The 16,989-nt window shown below is 39.1% G+C and overlaps 4 protein-coding genes across 4 annotated transcripts; all 4 read right to left on the minus strand.

Annotated features, from left to right (window-relative positions):
* Positions 1-124: 124 nt before the first annotated feature.
* Positions 125-3,794, minus strand: LOC106143311 (pre-mRNA-splicing factor RBM22). Its single transcript, XM_060948390.1, has 7 exons — positions 3,648-3,794; positions 3,502-3,555; positions 2,901-3,394; positions 2,610-2,783; positions 2,063-2,205; positions 1,314-1,426; positions 125-1,144 (listed from the first exon to the last, which is right to left on the minus strand). Exons 1-7 carry the CDS (start codon positions 3,699-3,701, stop codon positions 941-943), a joined length of 1,236 nt encoding a protein of 411 aa, XP_060804373.1. The 5' UTR covers positions 3,702-3,794; the 3' UTR covers positions 125-940.
* A 1,725-nt stretch (positions 3,795-5,519) lies between these two features.
* Positions 5,520-8,189, minus strand: LOC132901764 (pre-mRNA-splicing factor RBM22-like). The gene is made up of 7 exons (XM_060948583.1): positions 7,978-8,189; positions 7,824-7,877; positions 7,180-7,673; positions 6,889-7,062; positions 6,499-6,641; positions 6,184-6,296; positions 5,520-5,962 (listed from the first exon to the last, which is right to left on the minus strand). Exons 1-7 carry the CDS (start codon positions 8,029-8,031, stop codon positions 5,765-5,767), a joined length of 1,230 nt encoding a protein of 409 aa, XP_060804566.1. The 5' UTR covers positions 8,032-8,189; the 3' UTR covers positions 5,520-5,764.
* A 1,715-nt stretch (positions 8,190-9,904) lies between these two features.
* On the minus strand, positions 9,905-12,574 carry LOC132902644 (pre-mRNA-splicing factor RBM22-like). The gene is made up of 7 exons (XM_060948584.1): positions 12,363-12,574; positions 12,209-12,262; positions 11,565-12,058; positions 11,274-11,447; positions 10,884-11,026; positions 10,569-10,681; positions 9,905-10,347 (listed from the first exon to the last, which is right to left on the minus strand). The coding sequence occupies exons 1-7, from the start codon at positions 12,414-12,416 to the stop codon at positions 10,150-10,152; spliced, it is 1,230 nt and encodes a 409-aa protein (XP_060804567.1). The 5' UTR covers positions 12,417-12,574; the 3' UTR covers positions 9,905-10,149.
* Positions 12,575-14,289: 1,715 nt separating this feature from the next.
* Positions 14,290-16,962, minus strand: LOC132902647 (pre-mRNA-splicing factor RBM22-like). Its single transcript, XM_060948587.1, has 7 exons — positions 16,748-16,962; positions 16,594-16,647; positions 15,950-16,443; positions 15,659-15,832; positions 15,269-15,411; positions 14,954-15,066; positions 14,290-14,732 (listed from the first exon to the last, which is right to left on the minus strand). Exons 1-7 carry the CDS (start codon positions 16,799-16,801, stop codon positions 14,535-14,537), a joined length of 1,230 nt encoding a protein of 409 aa, XP_060804570.1. The 5' UTR covers positions 16,802-16,962; the 3' UTR covers positions 14,290-14,534.
* Between the last annotated feature and the right edge of the window lie 27 nt (positions 16,963-16,989).

Here is a 16,989-nt window from a genome sequence, read left to right on the forward strand (position 1 = left end):
TAATTAGCTTTGAAAAAAGCCATCCACCGTTCAGAAATCTGTGTAAATTTCGCAGCAGGGATCTTAAGAAAACTGTTTTACAGTATGTATAAAATGGAAGTTAAAAAAAAAAACAAAAAAATTACATTACACCGTTTATTATTCTTTTTTTGTTATTTACAGAACATACATAATGTATTATTACAAAACATTATTTATTATAAGTCCTACTGCCCTATTCATACACAAATATGCTAATTAAACATTTGATCGCAAACATTTCATCTGAAAAATCCTCATGCTTTATAGTTCTTATAGTCTAGTCTAGAATATATATTGTCTAGAATAATGAAGATCTACGTCTATAGTAAATCTTTATTGTAAAAAGTAGGTTTAAAATAAAAAAGAGTAATTTAAAAGTATAAGAGTACAATCATATGTACAATATAATTTTTTTTTGCTTTTCGAAAAATACATTTAGCAGTTCACCAACATACTGGCTTTCCTAGCTTTTGTTGTATTTGGTTCGTTTGGCGAAAACTGATGCTTACATGCAAGTTGTTACGCAAATTTATTCCCAACTTGCGTAACAACTTTCAAACGCTTCCAAATTACAGTTGTTCACATAAATTTAATAACACGCATATCTAAAAATTACTATTAGGGAAGAAGTAAACTCAAAATAGAAAGATCAAGTTATTAATTAAGCTACTATAACTTAGCGCTCAACTTTAAGGCTCAATTCACCCCGAGATTAAAGAGACGGCACGCGCGCGAGAGACGCTGGACACGTGCGCGGGCGCCGGCACTGCGCGCCGTTTTCATACGATTGTAAAACGAAACGATGTATTCTCTCTGCTTTGCTTAAAACCGCTTCTATCTCGGTGTGAAGTGAGCTTTACACAACTTATACCTTTCAATAGGTATGTCTTAAACATAATCATTAAATTTACAATTAACACTATGCTTGAGGCGTGTTCGCGTGTGCGTGGGCCCCAAGCCTGCTGGGGTCCTGGCTGGGGTAGTGGAGCCCCGCCGGCGGGGGCGGGGGCCCTGGGGGCGGTGCCCCGGGTCCCATCGGGGGTCCGCCCCACGCCGGCCAACCCGGGCCTCCATAATGGTGAAGGTTGAAAAAGTCGTTTGGACGATTTGGAGGTGGCTGCATCTGTAATATAACAAAATTATTAATCTTCTTCATTATGTAAAAGGACTACTAGAGTGCAATTGCCCATAAACAGCAAACGGCCAAAAAAAATTTGCTTATATTACTTGGTTGGTGCATACAAATTAACTCGCAATTCAGAAATTCCAATACACGTGGAAGAAATACATACCTGAGGTGGGAATGAATGCAAGAATGCTGGCGGTGGAGGCAATGTGCCAGGAAGCCCAGGCACTGGCTCCAACCTGGGAGCCATATCATTTTGCTCATTTGCACCTTGTCGACCTGTAAATTAAAATATTGTTGTCAGTTTCGAAATCATACTCCTGTTAACAATGATTGATGCAAAAAATATTTCATGTTCCCTAATGAGTAAGGCATTACACATTCCATCCAGTCACTCAAGATGTTATCCCTCACAGTAAGAGAGAGAAAGAAAACAAAATTAAAAGTCCCTTTTATTCGAATATATTTTATTTATTTATTTTATTTTATTTTATAACACACTAGCAGCTTATTAAGCTGATGCGTGTGTATCCAAAACTTTGGAGATTTTATCTAATCTATTCTTAAAACTGTTGACCGAAGGTGCAGTGACAACACTCTCATTGAGCCGGTTCCAGTCTCGAACTACACGATTTGATATAAAATTTTCCTTGGGTTTCCTCTTTGCTGAAGTGCGATATAATTTCAAAGAATGACCCCTTAATCTATTGCTTCCCGCGAGTTTGAACAGATATTGCAGATTAGGTACATCATAATGTCCTGATAATATTTTATAGGTCTCGATCAGGCGGCCTCTCTGTCTGCGACGCTCCAAGGTTGTGAGATTCAGTTCCTTTAACCTCTGTTCATATGGTTTGTTTCTCAATAACTTTACTAGTTTTGTTGCTTTCTATATAATGAAACATTGTGTTTTACCTTGCGATTTTCCCCACTTGATGGTAAGCCTCTTTTCTCCGATCACGAGCCTGTTGAATGTCTTCTCTGCTGCATGTTCCGCTGCACTTCTCGTTGTGTATTGAACGAAGGCACATTGAGCTCGAGGCACTAGAGTTACGGATCTAGAACAAACAATAAATTCTTGTTGAAGATCATGTGTTACCTGTTTTGGTATTAATGAGCTTAATGAAGAAACTTAAAGGGGGACCACACCCAAGATTAGGCTGTTTCCTTCAATTTAAGAGAGCTACTATACTGAGTGGAGTCTGCCTGTATCAAATTTAACCCTATTACAAGAAACCATGATATAAACGTACAATTAACAAGTTTGTTAGTATCATAATATGTACTACGTAAAAATTAAATATACTTAAATACTTGTTGTTATTGAAGAGCGGGATCTCCTAACACAGGTAATTCCTTACTTAAAAGGAGATCTCGGTCACAAATATTTTTGATCTAAGTTGGTACAGAAATAAAGAAATTATTTATTTATTTTATCATTTATTTGAAAAGAAGCATTTACCTTATTTCTCCATACTGATAGAAATGGCCCCTCAGTTCCTCTTCGTTGATGTTGTCCGGAAGGTTGCCCACATACAGTGTTGTGACCGTGTTGTCTTCAGGTGGAGGTAGTGCCGGCATGGCAGCTGCTCGACGCATCAACTTCTCGGCTACAGGGTCATTTACGCCATAATATCTGTTTTTGAAAAAAGATTTAAATTAGTGACTCGTACACAAAAAACAACTGATAAACAAGGTATTCCTTTGTAAAGAGTAATCTAAAAAATAAGCACAAATAGATGGTTATACTTGCCTGTCTTTGATGTTCTGGTCGGCCAATGGGTCATCTGGGTCAGTGGGCTTCTCGTGGCGATATGGACATTCTTCACCACGACGACATTCTCCTTTCACCCAGAAAGAGCAAACATGTGGTCTATTTCTCTTATAATAAGGGGCTGTCCGAGCCAAACGTAACAACAGATCCGAAGCACCCTTCGATTTCAAAGCAGAGTTACTTGGCTGACTTGCATCAGACTTTGACATTTGATTGTCCAGATTCTGTATGTAATACTCCTTATTGACTTCGTTTCGTGGTAGATCATCTTGAATTTTGAGAGCAGCGTCTCTAACTTGAATCGGAAGCCCATATTCAAGGTCCAAAAGGCATGTTTGGCACACATTCTTCAATTTGGAACAGGTCTGGCAGATTTCCGTTTTCTTGAAGCGCATGCGGGATCCAGGGCACCAACGGAATACAGTGAAAGGACGTACACATATTTTACACTCCTTTCCATATTTTTCCTTGGTCTGAAACGAAAAACCAAGTGTTAAGTTATATTAAACCACTATTATAATGTTACAAAAATATATATTAGATATGTATATTATGAAAGAAACAGAAATAAAACAATTACCATTCGTATATATGGGTTATCGCCCAAACACGTCTGACATAATATCGGGAAGTCCTGCAAAGACAAATAATGGTTAATTAGTTTAATGGGATTTCACATACAGGAATACTTATGAAAAAATTTATTCTGAATCTTTGATTACTTACAGAATCTTCCCAATTTTGTCGGTTGTAGGTGTTCGTAGACTTCGAAACTGCCATCTCAGATACTAACTCAAATATCAGCACGATAGTAATAACATAAAATGACCAAATCCTATATGACAAACCACGACGATCAAGCAAACTGACAGACGTAACTCTAACGCAGTGAAGTGAACGATTGAACGTTACAACATCGATATTTCAACACGTGAAACATCGATTAGTCGACGACACTCGATATTTATCGATTTCCGACGATCATCGATGTATCGATGTAATATGAATATATTATACATAAATTCATATAAATTCTAGTATTCAATGACCAATGTGTTGAAAGAATCAAAGAGTCAGCATGTTCGAAAAGTGCAAAGAGTTTTATAAATCAGCAGTAGATTGTTTGGTAACATTATCTTATTTTACTTTAAGTAAATACCTACATGTATAAATGTATAAATATTAATATACATCGTAACATCGATGATACGGGCACATACAGTTTTTTTTGTCCCGGACACCTAATCTAAATCGTAATGTCGATTGACAAAAAAAAAATGAAGTACCTAGTTAGATTTTTTTATGTGTTCCCCCCGAAAAAAAATTCAATGATTTAAATGAATGAATGATAAACAATTTTTATGGTTGTTTTATTGATTGCTTACGCCGCAGAACACCTTGGATGACGTTCGCAATAACATCAAATCAAATGTCGCATGACATCGATATTATGACTTCGATAATCATCGCGTGTCGATGTTTGGCTATCGATGCCATCATCGATGTTTTTGCAACACCGATCACCCCTACGTGCACAGACAATGATAATAATAATATTGTAATGTCAGGGAACGCGGTGTTGCCAACTGCTGCTCTGCATTGCCGTACCACCCACACACATTTGTCAGGTAGAAACTCTGATTGCTGACTCCGTAGGTATCTTTTTTCCGTGGAGATCGTAGAAGGCGACCAAGGGGGACGGTTAATAAACTTGAGGTTCTTCTTGTAGGCGATGATGGGCTAGCGACCTGTCACTATTTCAATCTCAAGACTGTACCTACGCTCTGTCTACTCCGCAAGGGATAAAGACGTGATTATATGTATGTAACTAGGTACGCGCACGTTTTATTATTATTATCGTGTGTGGTTCCCGGCACACCACCAGGCAGTTCAGTCTTCTCGAGACTGTCGATATTTTAAATCATATCCACATGTTAATTATGTAGGTACTTACATATGTATATGCAAAGGTGTAATGAGTCATTACTACACACTTCTATGATCTCTCTACTTGTCCAAGTACCTACGGTATAGTCGCCGGGCGGGGGCACTACTTTCTCGATTGACGATTGTTACCTAATATCGTACTGATCAGGTGACCAACGTGTGAACGCTGTTTGCGTAACGCGCCGAGATGACTTAGATGTGTGCTCAAAAAAACGACAACGTTTCGAGAAATGGCCCCCTACACATCGGTGGCCCAACGTGTACAGGGCCCTTTAGACACATTTCATAAAATGTTGATAGATTGTCGGATTTAAATTACCCCAAAAAATTTCTAGAAGTAGATAAATACTTACCTATATATAACAGTTGGTTACACACGTTACAATAAAATGTATGTAAATTTTATATATCATATTCCTATTTATTACGTGTCGAATGGACGGAATACTGAGTGTGACCAGCGACACTACCCCATAGGATCAGAAGAATCCAAACTTACAATTGACATTTACAATTTGCTTCTCGTGCAAGAAGCAGGCCGCCAATCATATACAAACTATTTTTTAAGTGGTACGTACCTACGTACGTACACCAAGTATGAATCGTACGTAAAGAACTAAGACGAGTGGAGATTTAAAAGGAACAAAACAATTTAAACGTTAAACTTGTATATTATTCACATACGATACTAATGTATCATTACAAAATATACCTTATTAATTCTATTTTCCTATTTATACACACGCATGCTAAGTGTTTAACATTTCTTACAGTCTGGTCCTATTTGGACCTGTGCCTAATCCTACTTGATTATTATCGTACAACTTCTTATTTGCAAACAGCTTTTATCTACAATCAACAATTCTTAAACATGATCGCAAAGTTTACAATTACAATTAACACTGTGTTCGAAGCGCGTTCGCGTGTGCGTGGGCACCAAGCCGGCTGGGGTCCTGGCTGGGGTAGTGGTGCCCCGCCGGCGCCGGGGGCGGTGCGCCGGGTCCCATCGGCGGTCCGACCCACGCCGGCCAACCCGGGCCTCCATAATGGTGAAGGTTGAAAAAGTCGTTCGTACGATTTGGAGGTGGCTGCATCTGTAATATAACAAAATTATTAATTTTCTTTATCATGTAAAATGACTGCTGGCGGGCGATGGTCCATACACATGTATTGCATAGTTGCAAGTAGAAATGTTACATCACAAGTGAAGGTACACAGCAAACGGCCAAAAAAATTTTGCTTATATTACTTAGTTGGTACGTACGAATTGTACTCCCAATTCAGAAATTCCAAAACGTATGGAAGTAATACATACCTGAGGTGGGAATGAATGCAAGAATGCTGGCGGTGGAGGCAATGTGCCAGGAAGCCCAGGCACTGGCTCCAACCTGGGAGCCATATCATTATGCTCATTTGCACCTTGTCGACCTGTAAATTAAAATATTGTTGTCAGTTTCGAAATCATACTAGTGTTAACAATGATAGATGCAAAAATTATTTCATGTTCCTTAATGAGTAAGGCATCACGCATTCCATCCAGTCCACTCAAGATGTTATCCCTCACAGTAAGAGAAGAGAGAGAAAAAGAGTCCCTTTTGTTACAAATAAATAATGAAACGTTGTGTTTTACCTTGCGATTTTCCCCACTTGATGGTAAGCCTCTTCTCTCCGATCACGAGCCTGTTGAACGTCTTCTCTGCTGCATGTTCCGCTGCACTCCTCGTTGTGTATTGAACGAAGGCACATTGAGCTCGAGACACCAGAGTTACGGATCTAGAAAAAAACAACAAATTCTGATTGAACATCATGTGATCTCTGTTTTGGTATTAATGAGCTTAATGAAGAAACTTATTAAAGGGGGAGCGCACCCAAGATCAGGCCGATACCATCAATTTGTGACAGCTACTGTACTGAGTGGAGTCTGCCTGTGTCAAATTTAATCCTATATCCACAAGAAACCATGATATAAACGTACAATTAACATGTTTGCCATTATCATAATTTGAAAAGAAGCATTTACCTGATTTCTCCATATTGATAGAAATGGCCCCTCAGTTCCTCTTCGTTGATGTTGTCCGGAAGGTTGCCCACATACAGTGTTGTGACCGTGTTGTCTTCAGGTGGAAGTAGTGCCGGCATGGCAGCCGCTCGACGCATCAACTTCTCGGCTACAGGGTCATTTACGCCATAATATCTGTTTTTGAAAAAAGATTTAAATTAGTGACTCGTACACAAAAAACAACTGATAAACAAGGTATTCCTTTGTAAAGAGTAATCTTAAAAATAAGCACAAATAGATGGTTATACTTGCCTGTCCTTGATGTTCTGGTCGGCCAATGGGTCATCAGGGTCAGTGGGCTTCTCGTGGCGATATGGACATTCTTCTCCACGACGACATTCTCCTTTCACCCAGAAAGAGCAAACATGTGGTCTATTTCTCTTATAATATGGAGCTGTACGAGCCAAACGTGACAACAGATCCGAAGCACCCTTCGATTTCAATGCAGAGTTGCTTGGCTGACTTGCGTCACACTTTGACATCTGACTGTCCAGATTCTGTATGTAATACTCCTTATTGACTTCGTTTCGTGGTAGATCATCTTGAATTTTGAGAGCAGCGTCTCTAACTTGAATCGGAAGCCCATATTCAAGGTCCAAAAGGCATGTTTGGCACACATTCTTCAATTTGGAACAGGTCTGGCAGATTTCCGTTTTCTTGAAGCGCATGCGGGATCCAGGGCACCAACGGAATACAGTGAAAGGACGTACACATATTTTACACTCCTTTCCATGTTTTTCCTTGGTCTGAAACGAAAAAGAAGGTGTTAATGCATGTTATATTATTTTATCACTATAAGTATAATGTGACAAAAATATGTGTATCAGGTATGTACATATATACCTACATATAAGTAGGTATTAAATTAAATAAACAGAAATAAAATGATTACATACCATTCGTACGTATGGGTTATCGCCCAAACACGTTTGACATAATATCGGGAAGTCCTGCAAAGACAAATAATGATTAGTTAGTTTTATGGTATTTCAAATACATGAATAGGTACATATATAAAAATGTTACTTCTGAATCTTTATGATTACTTACAGAATCTTCCCAATTTTGTCGATTGTAGGTGTTCGTAGTCTTCGAAACTGCCATCTCAGATAATATAACACCAATATCAGCACCACAGTTAAAGGTGAAAAATATTAAATGATCAACAAATAAACAATGTAGGCACCACGTAAGTACGACGACTGACTGAAGCCGAATGACTGACGTGGATCGTGGACAGTGGACTGACTGACGTGACTCAAACGCAGTGAAGTGAACGATTGAACGTTACAACATCGATATTTCAACACGTGAAACATCGATTAGTCGACGACACTCGATATTTATCGATTTCCGACGATCATCGATGTATCGATGTAATATGAATATATTATACATAAATTCATATAAATTCTAGTATTCAATGACCAATGTGTTGAAAGAATCAAAGAGTCAGCATGTTCGAAAAGTGCAAAGAGTTTTATAAATCAGCAATAGATTGTTTGGTAACATTATCTTATTTTACTTTAAGTAAATACCTACATGTATAAATGTATAAATATTAATATACATCGTAACATCGATGATACGGGCACATACAGTTTTTTTTGTCCCGGACACCTAATCTAAATCGTAATGTCGATTGACAAAAAAAAAATGAAGTACCTAGTTAGATTTTTTTATGTGTTCCCCCCGAAAAAAAATTCAATGATTTAAATGAATGAATGATAAACAATTTTTATGGTTGTTTTATTGATTGCTTACGCCGCAGAACACCTTGGATGACGTTCGCAATAACATCAAATCAAATGTCGCATGACATCGATATTATGACTTCGATAATCATCGCGTGTCGATGTTTGGCTATCGATGCCATCATCGATGTTTTTGCAACACCGATCACCCCTACGTGCACAGACAATGATAATAATAATATTGTAATGTCAGGGAACGCGGTGTTGCCAACTGCTGCTCTGCATTGCCGTACCACCCACACACATTTGTCAGGTAGAAACTCTGATTGCTGACTCCGTAGGTATCTTTTTTCCGTGGAGATCGTAGAAGGCGACCAAGGGGGACGGTTAATAAACTTGAGGTTCTTCTTGTAGGCGATGATGGGCTAGCGACCTGTCACTATTTCAATCTCAAGACTGTACCTACGCTCTGTCTACTCCGCAAGGGATAAAGACGTGATTATATGTATGTAACTAGGTACGCGCACGTTTTATTATTATTATCGTGTGTGGTTCCCGGCACACCACCAGGCAGTTCAGTCTTCTCGAGACTGTCGATATTTTAAATCATATCCACATGTTAATTATGTAGGTACTTACATATGTATATGCAAAGGTGTAATGAGTCATTACTACACACTTCTATGATCTCTCTACTTGTCCAAGTACCTACGGTATAGTCGCCGGGCGGGGGCACTACTTTCTCGATTGACGATTGTTACCTAATATCGTACTGATCAGGTGACCAACGTGTGAACGCTGTTTGCGTAACGCGCCGAGATGACTTAGATGTGTGCTCAAAAAAACGACAACGTTTCGAGAAATGGCCCCCTACACATCGGTGGCCCAACGTGTACAGGGCCCTTTAGACACATTTCATAAAATGTTGATAGATTGTCGGATTTAAATTACCCCAAAAAATTTCTAGAAGTAGATAAATACTTACCTATATATAACAGTTGGTTACACACGTTACAATAAAATGTATGTAAATTTTATATATCATATTCCTATTTATTACGTGTCGAATGGACGGAATACTGAGTGTGACCAGCGACACTACCCCATAGGATCAGAAGAATCCAAACTTACAATTGACATTTACAATTTGCTTCTCGTGCAAGAAGCAGGCCGCCAATCATATACAAACTATTTTTTAAGTGGTACGTACCTACGTACGTACACCAAGTATGAATCGTACGTAAAGAACTAAGACGAGTGGAGATTTAAAAGGAACAAAACAATTTAAACGTTAAACTTGTATATTATTCACATACGATACTAATGTATCATTACAAAATATACCTTATTAATTCTATTTTCCTATTTATACACACGCATGCTAAGTGTTTAACATTTCTTACAGTCTGGTCCTATTTGGACCTGTGCCTAATCCTACTTGATTATTATCGTACAACTTCTTATTTGCAAACAGCTTTTATCTACAATCAACAATTCTTAAACATGATCGCAAAGTTTACAATTACAATTAACACTGTGTTCGAAGCGCGTTCGCGTGTGCGTGGGCACCAAGCCGGCTGGGGTCCTGGCTGGGGTAGTGGTGCCCCGCCGGCGCCGGGGGCGGTGCGCCGGGTCCCATCGGCGGTCCGACCCACGCCGGCCAACCCGGGCCTCCATAATGGTGAAGGTTGAAAAAGTCGTTCGTACGATTTGGAGGTGGCTGCATCTGTAATATAACAAAATTATTAATTTTCTTTATCATGTAAAATGACTGCTGGCGGGCGATGGTCCATACACATGTATTGCATAGTTGCAAGTAGAAATGTTACATCACAAGTGAAGGTACACAGCAAACGGCCAAAAAAATTTTGCTTATATTACTTAGTTGGTACGTACGAATTGTACTCCCAATTCAGAAATTCCAAAACGTATGGAAGTAATACATACCTGAGGTGGGAATGAATGCAAGAATGCTGGCGGTGGAGGCAATGTGCCAGGAAGCCCAGGCACTGGCTCCAACCTGGGAGCCATATCATTATGCTCATTTGCACCTTGTCGACCTGTAAATTAAAATATTGTTGTCAGTTTCGAAATCATACTAGTGTTAACAATGATAGATGCAAAAATTATTTCATGTTCCTTAATGAGTAAGGCATCACGCATTCCATCCAGTCCACTCAAGATGTTATCCCTCACAGTAAGAGAAGAGAGAGAAAAAGAGTCCCTTTTGTTACAAATAAATAATGAAACGTTGTGTTTTACCTTGCGATTTTCCCCACTTGATGGTAAGCCTCTTCTCTCCGATCACGAGCCTGTTGAACGTCTTCTCTGCTGCATGTTCCGCTGCACTCCTCGTTGTGTATTGAACGAAGGCACATTGAGCTCGAGACACCAGAGTTACGGATCTAGAAAAAAACAACAAATTCTGATTGAACATCATGTGATCTCTGTTTTGGTATTAATGAGCTTAATGAAGAAACTTATTAAAGGGGGAGCGCACCCAAGATCAGGCCGATACCATCAATTTGTGACAGCTACTGTACTGAGTGGAGTCTGCCTGTGTCAAATTTAATCCTATATCCACAAGAAACCATGATATAAACGTACAATTAACATGTTTGCCATTATCATAATTTGAAAAGAAGCATTTACCTGATTTCTCCATATTGATAGAAATGGCCCCTCAGTTCCTCTTCGTTGATGTTGTCCGGAAGGTTGCCCACATACAGTGTTGTGACCGTGTTGTCTTCAGGTGGAAGTAGTGCCGGCATGGCAGCCGCTCGACGCATCAACTTCTCGGCTACAGGGTCATTTACGCCATAATATCTGTTTTTGAAAAAAGATTTAAATTAGTGACTCGTACACAAAAAACAACTGATAAACAAGGTATTCCTTTGTAAAGAGTAATCTTAAAAATAAGCACAAATAGATGGTTATACTTGCCTGTCCTTGATGTTCTGGTCGGCCAATGGGTCATCAGGGTCAGTGGGCTTCTCGTGGCGATATGGACATTCTTCTCCACGACGACATTCTCCTTTCACCCAGAAAGAGCAAACATGTGGTCTATTTCTCTTATAATATGGAGCTGTACGAGCCAAACGTGACAACAGATCCGAAGCACCCTTCGATTTCAATGCAGAGTTGCTTGGCTGACTTGCGTCACACTTTGACATCTGACTGTCCAGATTCTGTATGTAATACTCCTTATTGACTTCGTTTCGTGGTAGATCATCTTGAATTTTGAGAGCAGCGTCTCTAACTTGAATCGGAAGCCCATATTCAAGGTCCAAAAGGCATGTTTGGCACACATTCTTCAATTTGGAACAGGTCTGGCAGATTTCCGTTTTCTTGAAGCGCATGCGGGATCCAGGGCACCAACGGAATACAGTGAAAGGACGTACACATATTTTACACTCCTTTCCATGTTTTTCCTTGGTCTGAAACGAAAAAGAAGGTGTTAATGCATGTTATATTATTTTATCACTATAAGTATAATGTGACAAAAATATGTGTATCAGGTATGTACATATATACCTACATATAAGTAGGTATTAAATTAAATAAACAGAAATAAAATGATTACATACCATTCGTACGTATGGGTTATCGCCCAAACACGTTTGACATAATATCGGGAAGTCCTGCAAAGACAAATAATGATTAGTTAGTTTTATGGTATTTCAAATACATGAATAGGTACATATATAAAAATGTTACTTCTGAATCTTTATGATTACTTACAGAATCTTCCCAATTTTGTCGATTGTAGGTGTTCGTAGTCTTCGAAACTGCCATCTCAGATAATATAACACCAATATCAGCACCACAGTTAAAGGTGAAAAATATTAAATGATCAACAAATAAACAATGTAGGCACCACGTAAGTACGACGACTGACTGAAGCCGAATGACTGACGTGGATCGTGGACAGTGGACTGACTGACGTGACTCAAACGCAGTGAAGTGAACGATTGAACGTTACAACATCGATATTTCAACACGTGAAACATCGATTAGTCGACGACACTCGATATTTATCGATTTCCGACGATCATCGATGTATCGATGTAATATGAATATATTATACATAAATTCATATAAATTCTAGTATTCAATGACCAATGTGTTGAAAGAATCAAAGAGTCAGCATGTTCGAAAAGTGCAAAGAGTTTTATAAATCAGCAGTAGATTGTTTGGTAACATTATCTTATTTTACTTTAAGTAAATACCTACATGTATAAATGTATAAATATTAATATACATCGTAACATCGATGATACGGGCACATACAGTTTTTTTTGTCCCGGACACCTAATCTAAATCGTAATGTCGATTGACAAAAAAAAAATGAAGTACCTAGTTAGATTTTTTTATGTGTTCCCCCCGAAAAAAAATTCAATGATTTAAATGAATGAATGATAAACAATTTTTATGGTTGTTTTATTGATTGCTTACGCCGCAGAACACCTTGGATGACGTTCGCAATAACATCAAATCAAATGTCGCATGACATCGATATTATGACTTCGATAATCATCGCGTGTCGATGTTTGGCTATCGATGCCATCATCGATGTTTTTGCAACACCGATCACCCCTACGTGCACAGACAATGATAATAATAATATTGTAATGTCAGGGAACGCGGTGTTGCCAACTGCTGCTCTGCATTGCCGTACCACCCACACACATTTGTCAGGTAGAAACTCTGATTGCTGACTCCGTAGGTATCTTTTTTCCGTGGAGATCGTAGAAGGCGACCAAGGGGGACGGTTAATAAACTTGAGGTTCTTCTTGTAGGCGATGATGGGCTAGCGACCTGTCACTATTTCAATCTCAAGACTGTACCTACGCTCTGTCTACTCCGCAAGGGATAAAGACGTGATTATATGTATGTAACTAGGTACGCGCACGTTTTATTATTATTATCGTGTGTGGTTCCCGGCACACCACCAGGCAGTTCAGTCTTCTCGAGACTGTCGATATTTTAAATCATATCCACATGTTAATTATGTAGGTACTTACATATGTATATGCAAAGGTGTAATGAGTCATTACTACACACTTCTATGATCTCTCTACTTGTCCAAGTACCTACGGTATAGTCGCCGGGCGGGGGCACTACTTTCTCGATTGACGATTGTTACCTAATATCGTACTGATCAGGTGACCAACGTGTGAACGCTGTTTGCGTAACGCGCCGAGATGACTTAGATGTGTGCTCAAAAAAACGACAACGTTTCGAGAAATGGCCCCCTACACATCGGTGGCCCAACGTGTACAGGGCCCTTTAGACACATTTCATAAAATGTTGATAGATTGTCGGATTTAAATTACCCCAAAAAATTTCTAGAAGTAGATAAATACTTACCTATATATAACAGTTGGTTACACACGTTACAATAAAATGTATGTAAATTTTATATATCATATTCCTATTTATTACGTGTCGAATGGACGGAATACTGAGTGTGACCAGCGACACTACCCCATAGGATCAGAAGAATCCAAACTTACAATTGACATTTACAATTTGCTTCTCGTGCAAGAAGCAGGCCGCCAATCATATACAAACTATTTTTTAAGTGGTACGTACCTACGTACGTACACCAAGTATGAATCGTACGTAAAGAACTAAGACGAGTGGAGATTTAAAAGGAACAAAACAATTTAAACGTTAAACTTGTATATTATTCACATACGATACTAATGTATCATTACAAAATATACCTTATTAATTCTATTTTCCTATTTATACACACGCATGCTAAGTGTTTAACATTTCTTACAGTCTGGTCCTATTTGGACCTGTGCCTAATCCTACTTGATTATTATCGTACAACTTCTTATTTGCAAACAGCTTTTATCTACAATCAACAATTCTTAAACATGATCGCAAAGTTTACAATTACAATTAACACTGTGTTCGAAGCGCGTTCGCGTGTGCGTGGGCACCAAGCCGGCTGGGGTCCTGGCTGGGGTAGTGGTGCCCCGCCGGCGCCGGGGGCGGTGCGCCGGGTCCCATCGGCGGTCCGACCCACGCCGGCCAACCCGGGCCTCCATAATGGTGAAGGTTGAAAAAGTCGTTCGTACGATTTGGAGGTGGCTGCATCTGTAATATAACAAAATTATTAATTTTCTTTATCATGTAAAATGACTGCTGGCGGGCGATGGTCCATACACATGTATTGCATAGTTGCAAGTAGAAATGTTACATCACAAGTGAAGGTACACAGCAAACGGCCAAAAAAATTTTGCTTATATTACTTAGTTGGTACGTACGAATTGTACTCCCAATTCAGAAATTCCAAAACGTATGGAAGTAATACATACCTGAGGTGGGAATGAATGCAAGAATGCTGGCGGTGGAGGCAATGTGCCAGGAAGCCCAGGCACTGGCTCCAACCTGGGAGCCATATCATTATGCTCATTTGCACCTTGTCGACCTGTAAATTAAAATATTGTTGTCAGTTTCGAAATCATACTAGTGTTAACAATGATAGATGCAAAAATTATTTCATGTTCCTTAATGAGTAAGGCATCACGCATTCCATCCAGTCCACTCAAGATGTTATCCCTCACAGTAAGAGAAGAGAGAGAAAAAGAGTCCCTTTTGTTACAAATAAATAATGAAACGTTGTGTTTTACCTTGCGATTTTCCCCACTTGATGGTAAGCCTCTTCTCTCCGATCACGAGCCTGTTGAACGTCTTCTCTGCTGCATGTTCCGCTGCACTCCTCGTTGTGTATTGAACGAAGGCACATTGAGCTCGAGACACCAGAGTTACGGATCTAGAAAAAAACAACAAATTCTGATTGAACATCATGTGATCTCTGTTTTGGTATTAATGAGCTTAATGAAGAAACTTATTAAAGGGGGAGCGCACCCAAGATCAGGCCGATACCATCAATTTGTGACAGCTACTGTACTGAGTGGAGTCTGCCTGTGTCAAATTTAATCCTATATCCACAAGAAACCATGATATAAACGTACAATTAACATGTTTGCCATTATCATAATTTGAAAAGAAGCATTTACCTGATTTCTCCATATTGATAGAAATGGCCCCTCAGTTCCTCTTCGTTGATGTTTTCCGGAAGGTTGCCCACATACAGTGTTGTGACCGTGTTGTCTTCAGGTGGAAGTAGTGCCGGCATGGCAGCCGCTCGACGCATCAACTTCTCGGCTACAGGGTCATTTACGCCATAATATCTGTTTTTGAAAAAAGATTTAAATTAGTGACTCGTACACAAAAAACAACTGATAAACAAGGTATTCCTTTGTAAAGAGTAATCTTAAAAATAAGCACAAATAGATGGTTATACTTGCCTGTCCTTGATGTTCTGGTCGGCCAATGGGTCATCAGGGTCAGTGGGCTTCTCGTGGCGATATGGACATTCTTCTCCACGACGACATTCTCCTTTCACCCAGAAAGAGCAAACATGTGGTCTATTTCTCTTATAATATGGAGCTGTACGAGCCAAACGTGACAACAGATCCGAAGCACCCTTCGATTTCAATGCAGAGTTGCTTGGCTGACTTGCGTCACACTTTGACATCTGACTGTCCAGATTCTGTATGTAATACTCCTTATTGACTTCGTTTCGTGGTAGATCATCTTGAATTTTGAGAGCAGCGTCTCTAACTTGAATCGGAAGCCCATATTCAAGGTCCAAAAGGCATGTTTGGCACACATTCTTCAATTTGGAACAGGTCTGGCAGATTTCCGTTTTCTTGAAGCGCATGCGGGATCCAGGGCACCAACGGAATACAGTGAAAGGACGTACACATATTTTACACTCCTTTCCATGTTTTTCCTTGGTCTGAAACGAAAAAGAAGGTGTTAATGCATGTTATATTATTTTATCACTATAAGTATAATGTGACAAAAATATGTGTATCAGGTATGTACATATATACCTACATATAAGTAGGTATTAAATTAAATAAACAGAAATAAAATGATTACATACCATTCGTACGTATGGGTTATCGCCCAAACACGTCTGACATAATATCGGGAAGTCCTGCAAAGACAAATAATGATTAGTTAGTTTTATGGTATTTCAAATACATGAATAGGTACATATATAAAAATGTTACTTCTGAATCTTTATGATTACTTACAGAATCTTCCCAATTTTGTCGATTGTAGGTGTTCGTAGTCTTCGAAACTGCCATCTCAGATAATATAACACCAATATCAGCACCACAGTTAAAGGTGAAAAATATTAAATGATCAACAAATAAACAATGTAGGCACCACGTAAGTACGACGACTGACTGAAGCCGAATGACTGACGTGGATCGTGGACAGTGGACTGACTGACGTGACTCAAACGCAGTGAAGTGAACGATTGAACGTTACA

This window comes from Amyelois transitella, chromosome 16, assembly GCF_032362555.1.
Source record: "Amyelois transitella isolate CPQ chromosome 16, ilAmyTran1.1, whole genome shotgun sequence".
Lineage (NCBI taxonomy): Eukaryota > Metazoa > Arthropoda > Insecta > Lepidoptera > Pyralidae > Amyelois > Amyelois transitella.

Coding starts and splice junctions, on each gene's coding strand:
- LOC106143311 (XM_060948390.1), bottom strand. CDS start 3,701: ATGGCAGTTTCGAAGTCTACGAACACCTACAACCGACAAAATTGGGAA. Junction 1,427..2,062: donor CAAGTGGGGAAAATCGCAAG/GTAAAACACAAT, acceptor TTTAATTTACAG/GTCGACAAGGTGCAAATGAG. Junction 1,145..1,313: donor TGCATTCATTCCCACCTCAG/GTATGTATTTCT, acceptor GTTATATTACAG/ATGCAGCCACCTCCAAATCG.
- LOC132902647 (XM_060948587.1), bottom strand. CDS start 16,801: ATGGCAGTTTCGAAGACTACGAACACCTACAATCGACAAAATTGGGAA. Junction 16,444..16,593: donor ATAACCCATACGTACGAATG/GTATGTAATCAT, acceptor TTTTCGTTTCAG/ACCAAGGAAAAACATGGAAA. Junction 15,067..15,268: donor CAAGTGGGGAAAATCGCAAG/GTAAAACACAAC, acceptor TTTAATTTACAG/GTCGACAAGGTGCAAATGAG.
- LOC132902644 (XM_060948584.1), bottom strand. CDS start 12,416: ATGGCAGTTTCGAAGACTACGAACACCTACAATCGACAAAATTGGGAA. Junction 12,059..12,208: donor ATAACCCATACGTACGAATG/GTATGTAATCAT, acceptor TTTTCGTTTCAG/ACCAAGGAAAAACATGGAAA. Junction 10,348..10,568: donor TGCATTCATTCCCACCTCAG/GTATGTATTACT, acceptor GTTATATTACAG/ATGCAGCCACCTCCAAATCG.
- LOC132901764 (XM_060948583.1), bottom strand. CDS start 8,031: ATGGCAGTTTCGAAGACTACGAACACCTACAATCGACAAAATTGGGAA. Junction 7,674..7,823: donor ATAACCCATACGTACGAATG/GTATGTAATCAT, acceptor TTTTCGTTTCAG/ACCAAGGAAAAACATGGAAA. Junction 7,063..7,179: donor GACCAGAACATCAAGGACAG/GCAAGTATAACC, acceptor TTTCAAAAACAG/ATATTATGGCGTAAATGACC.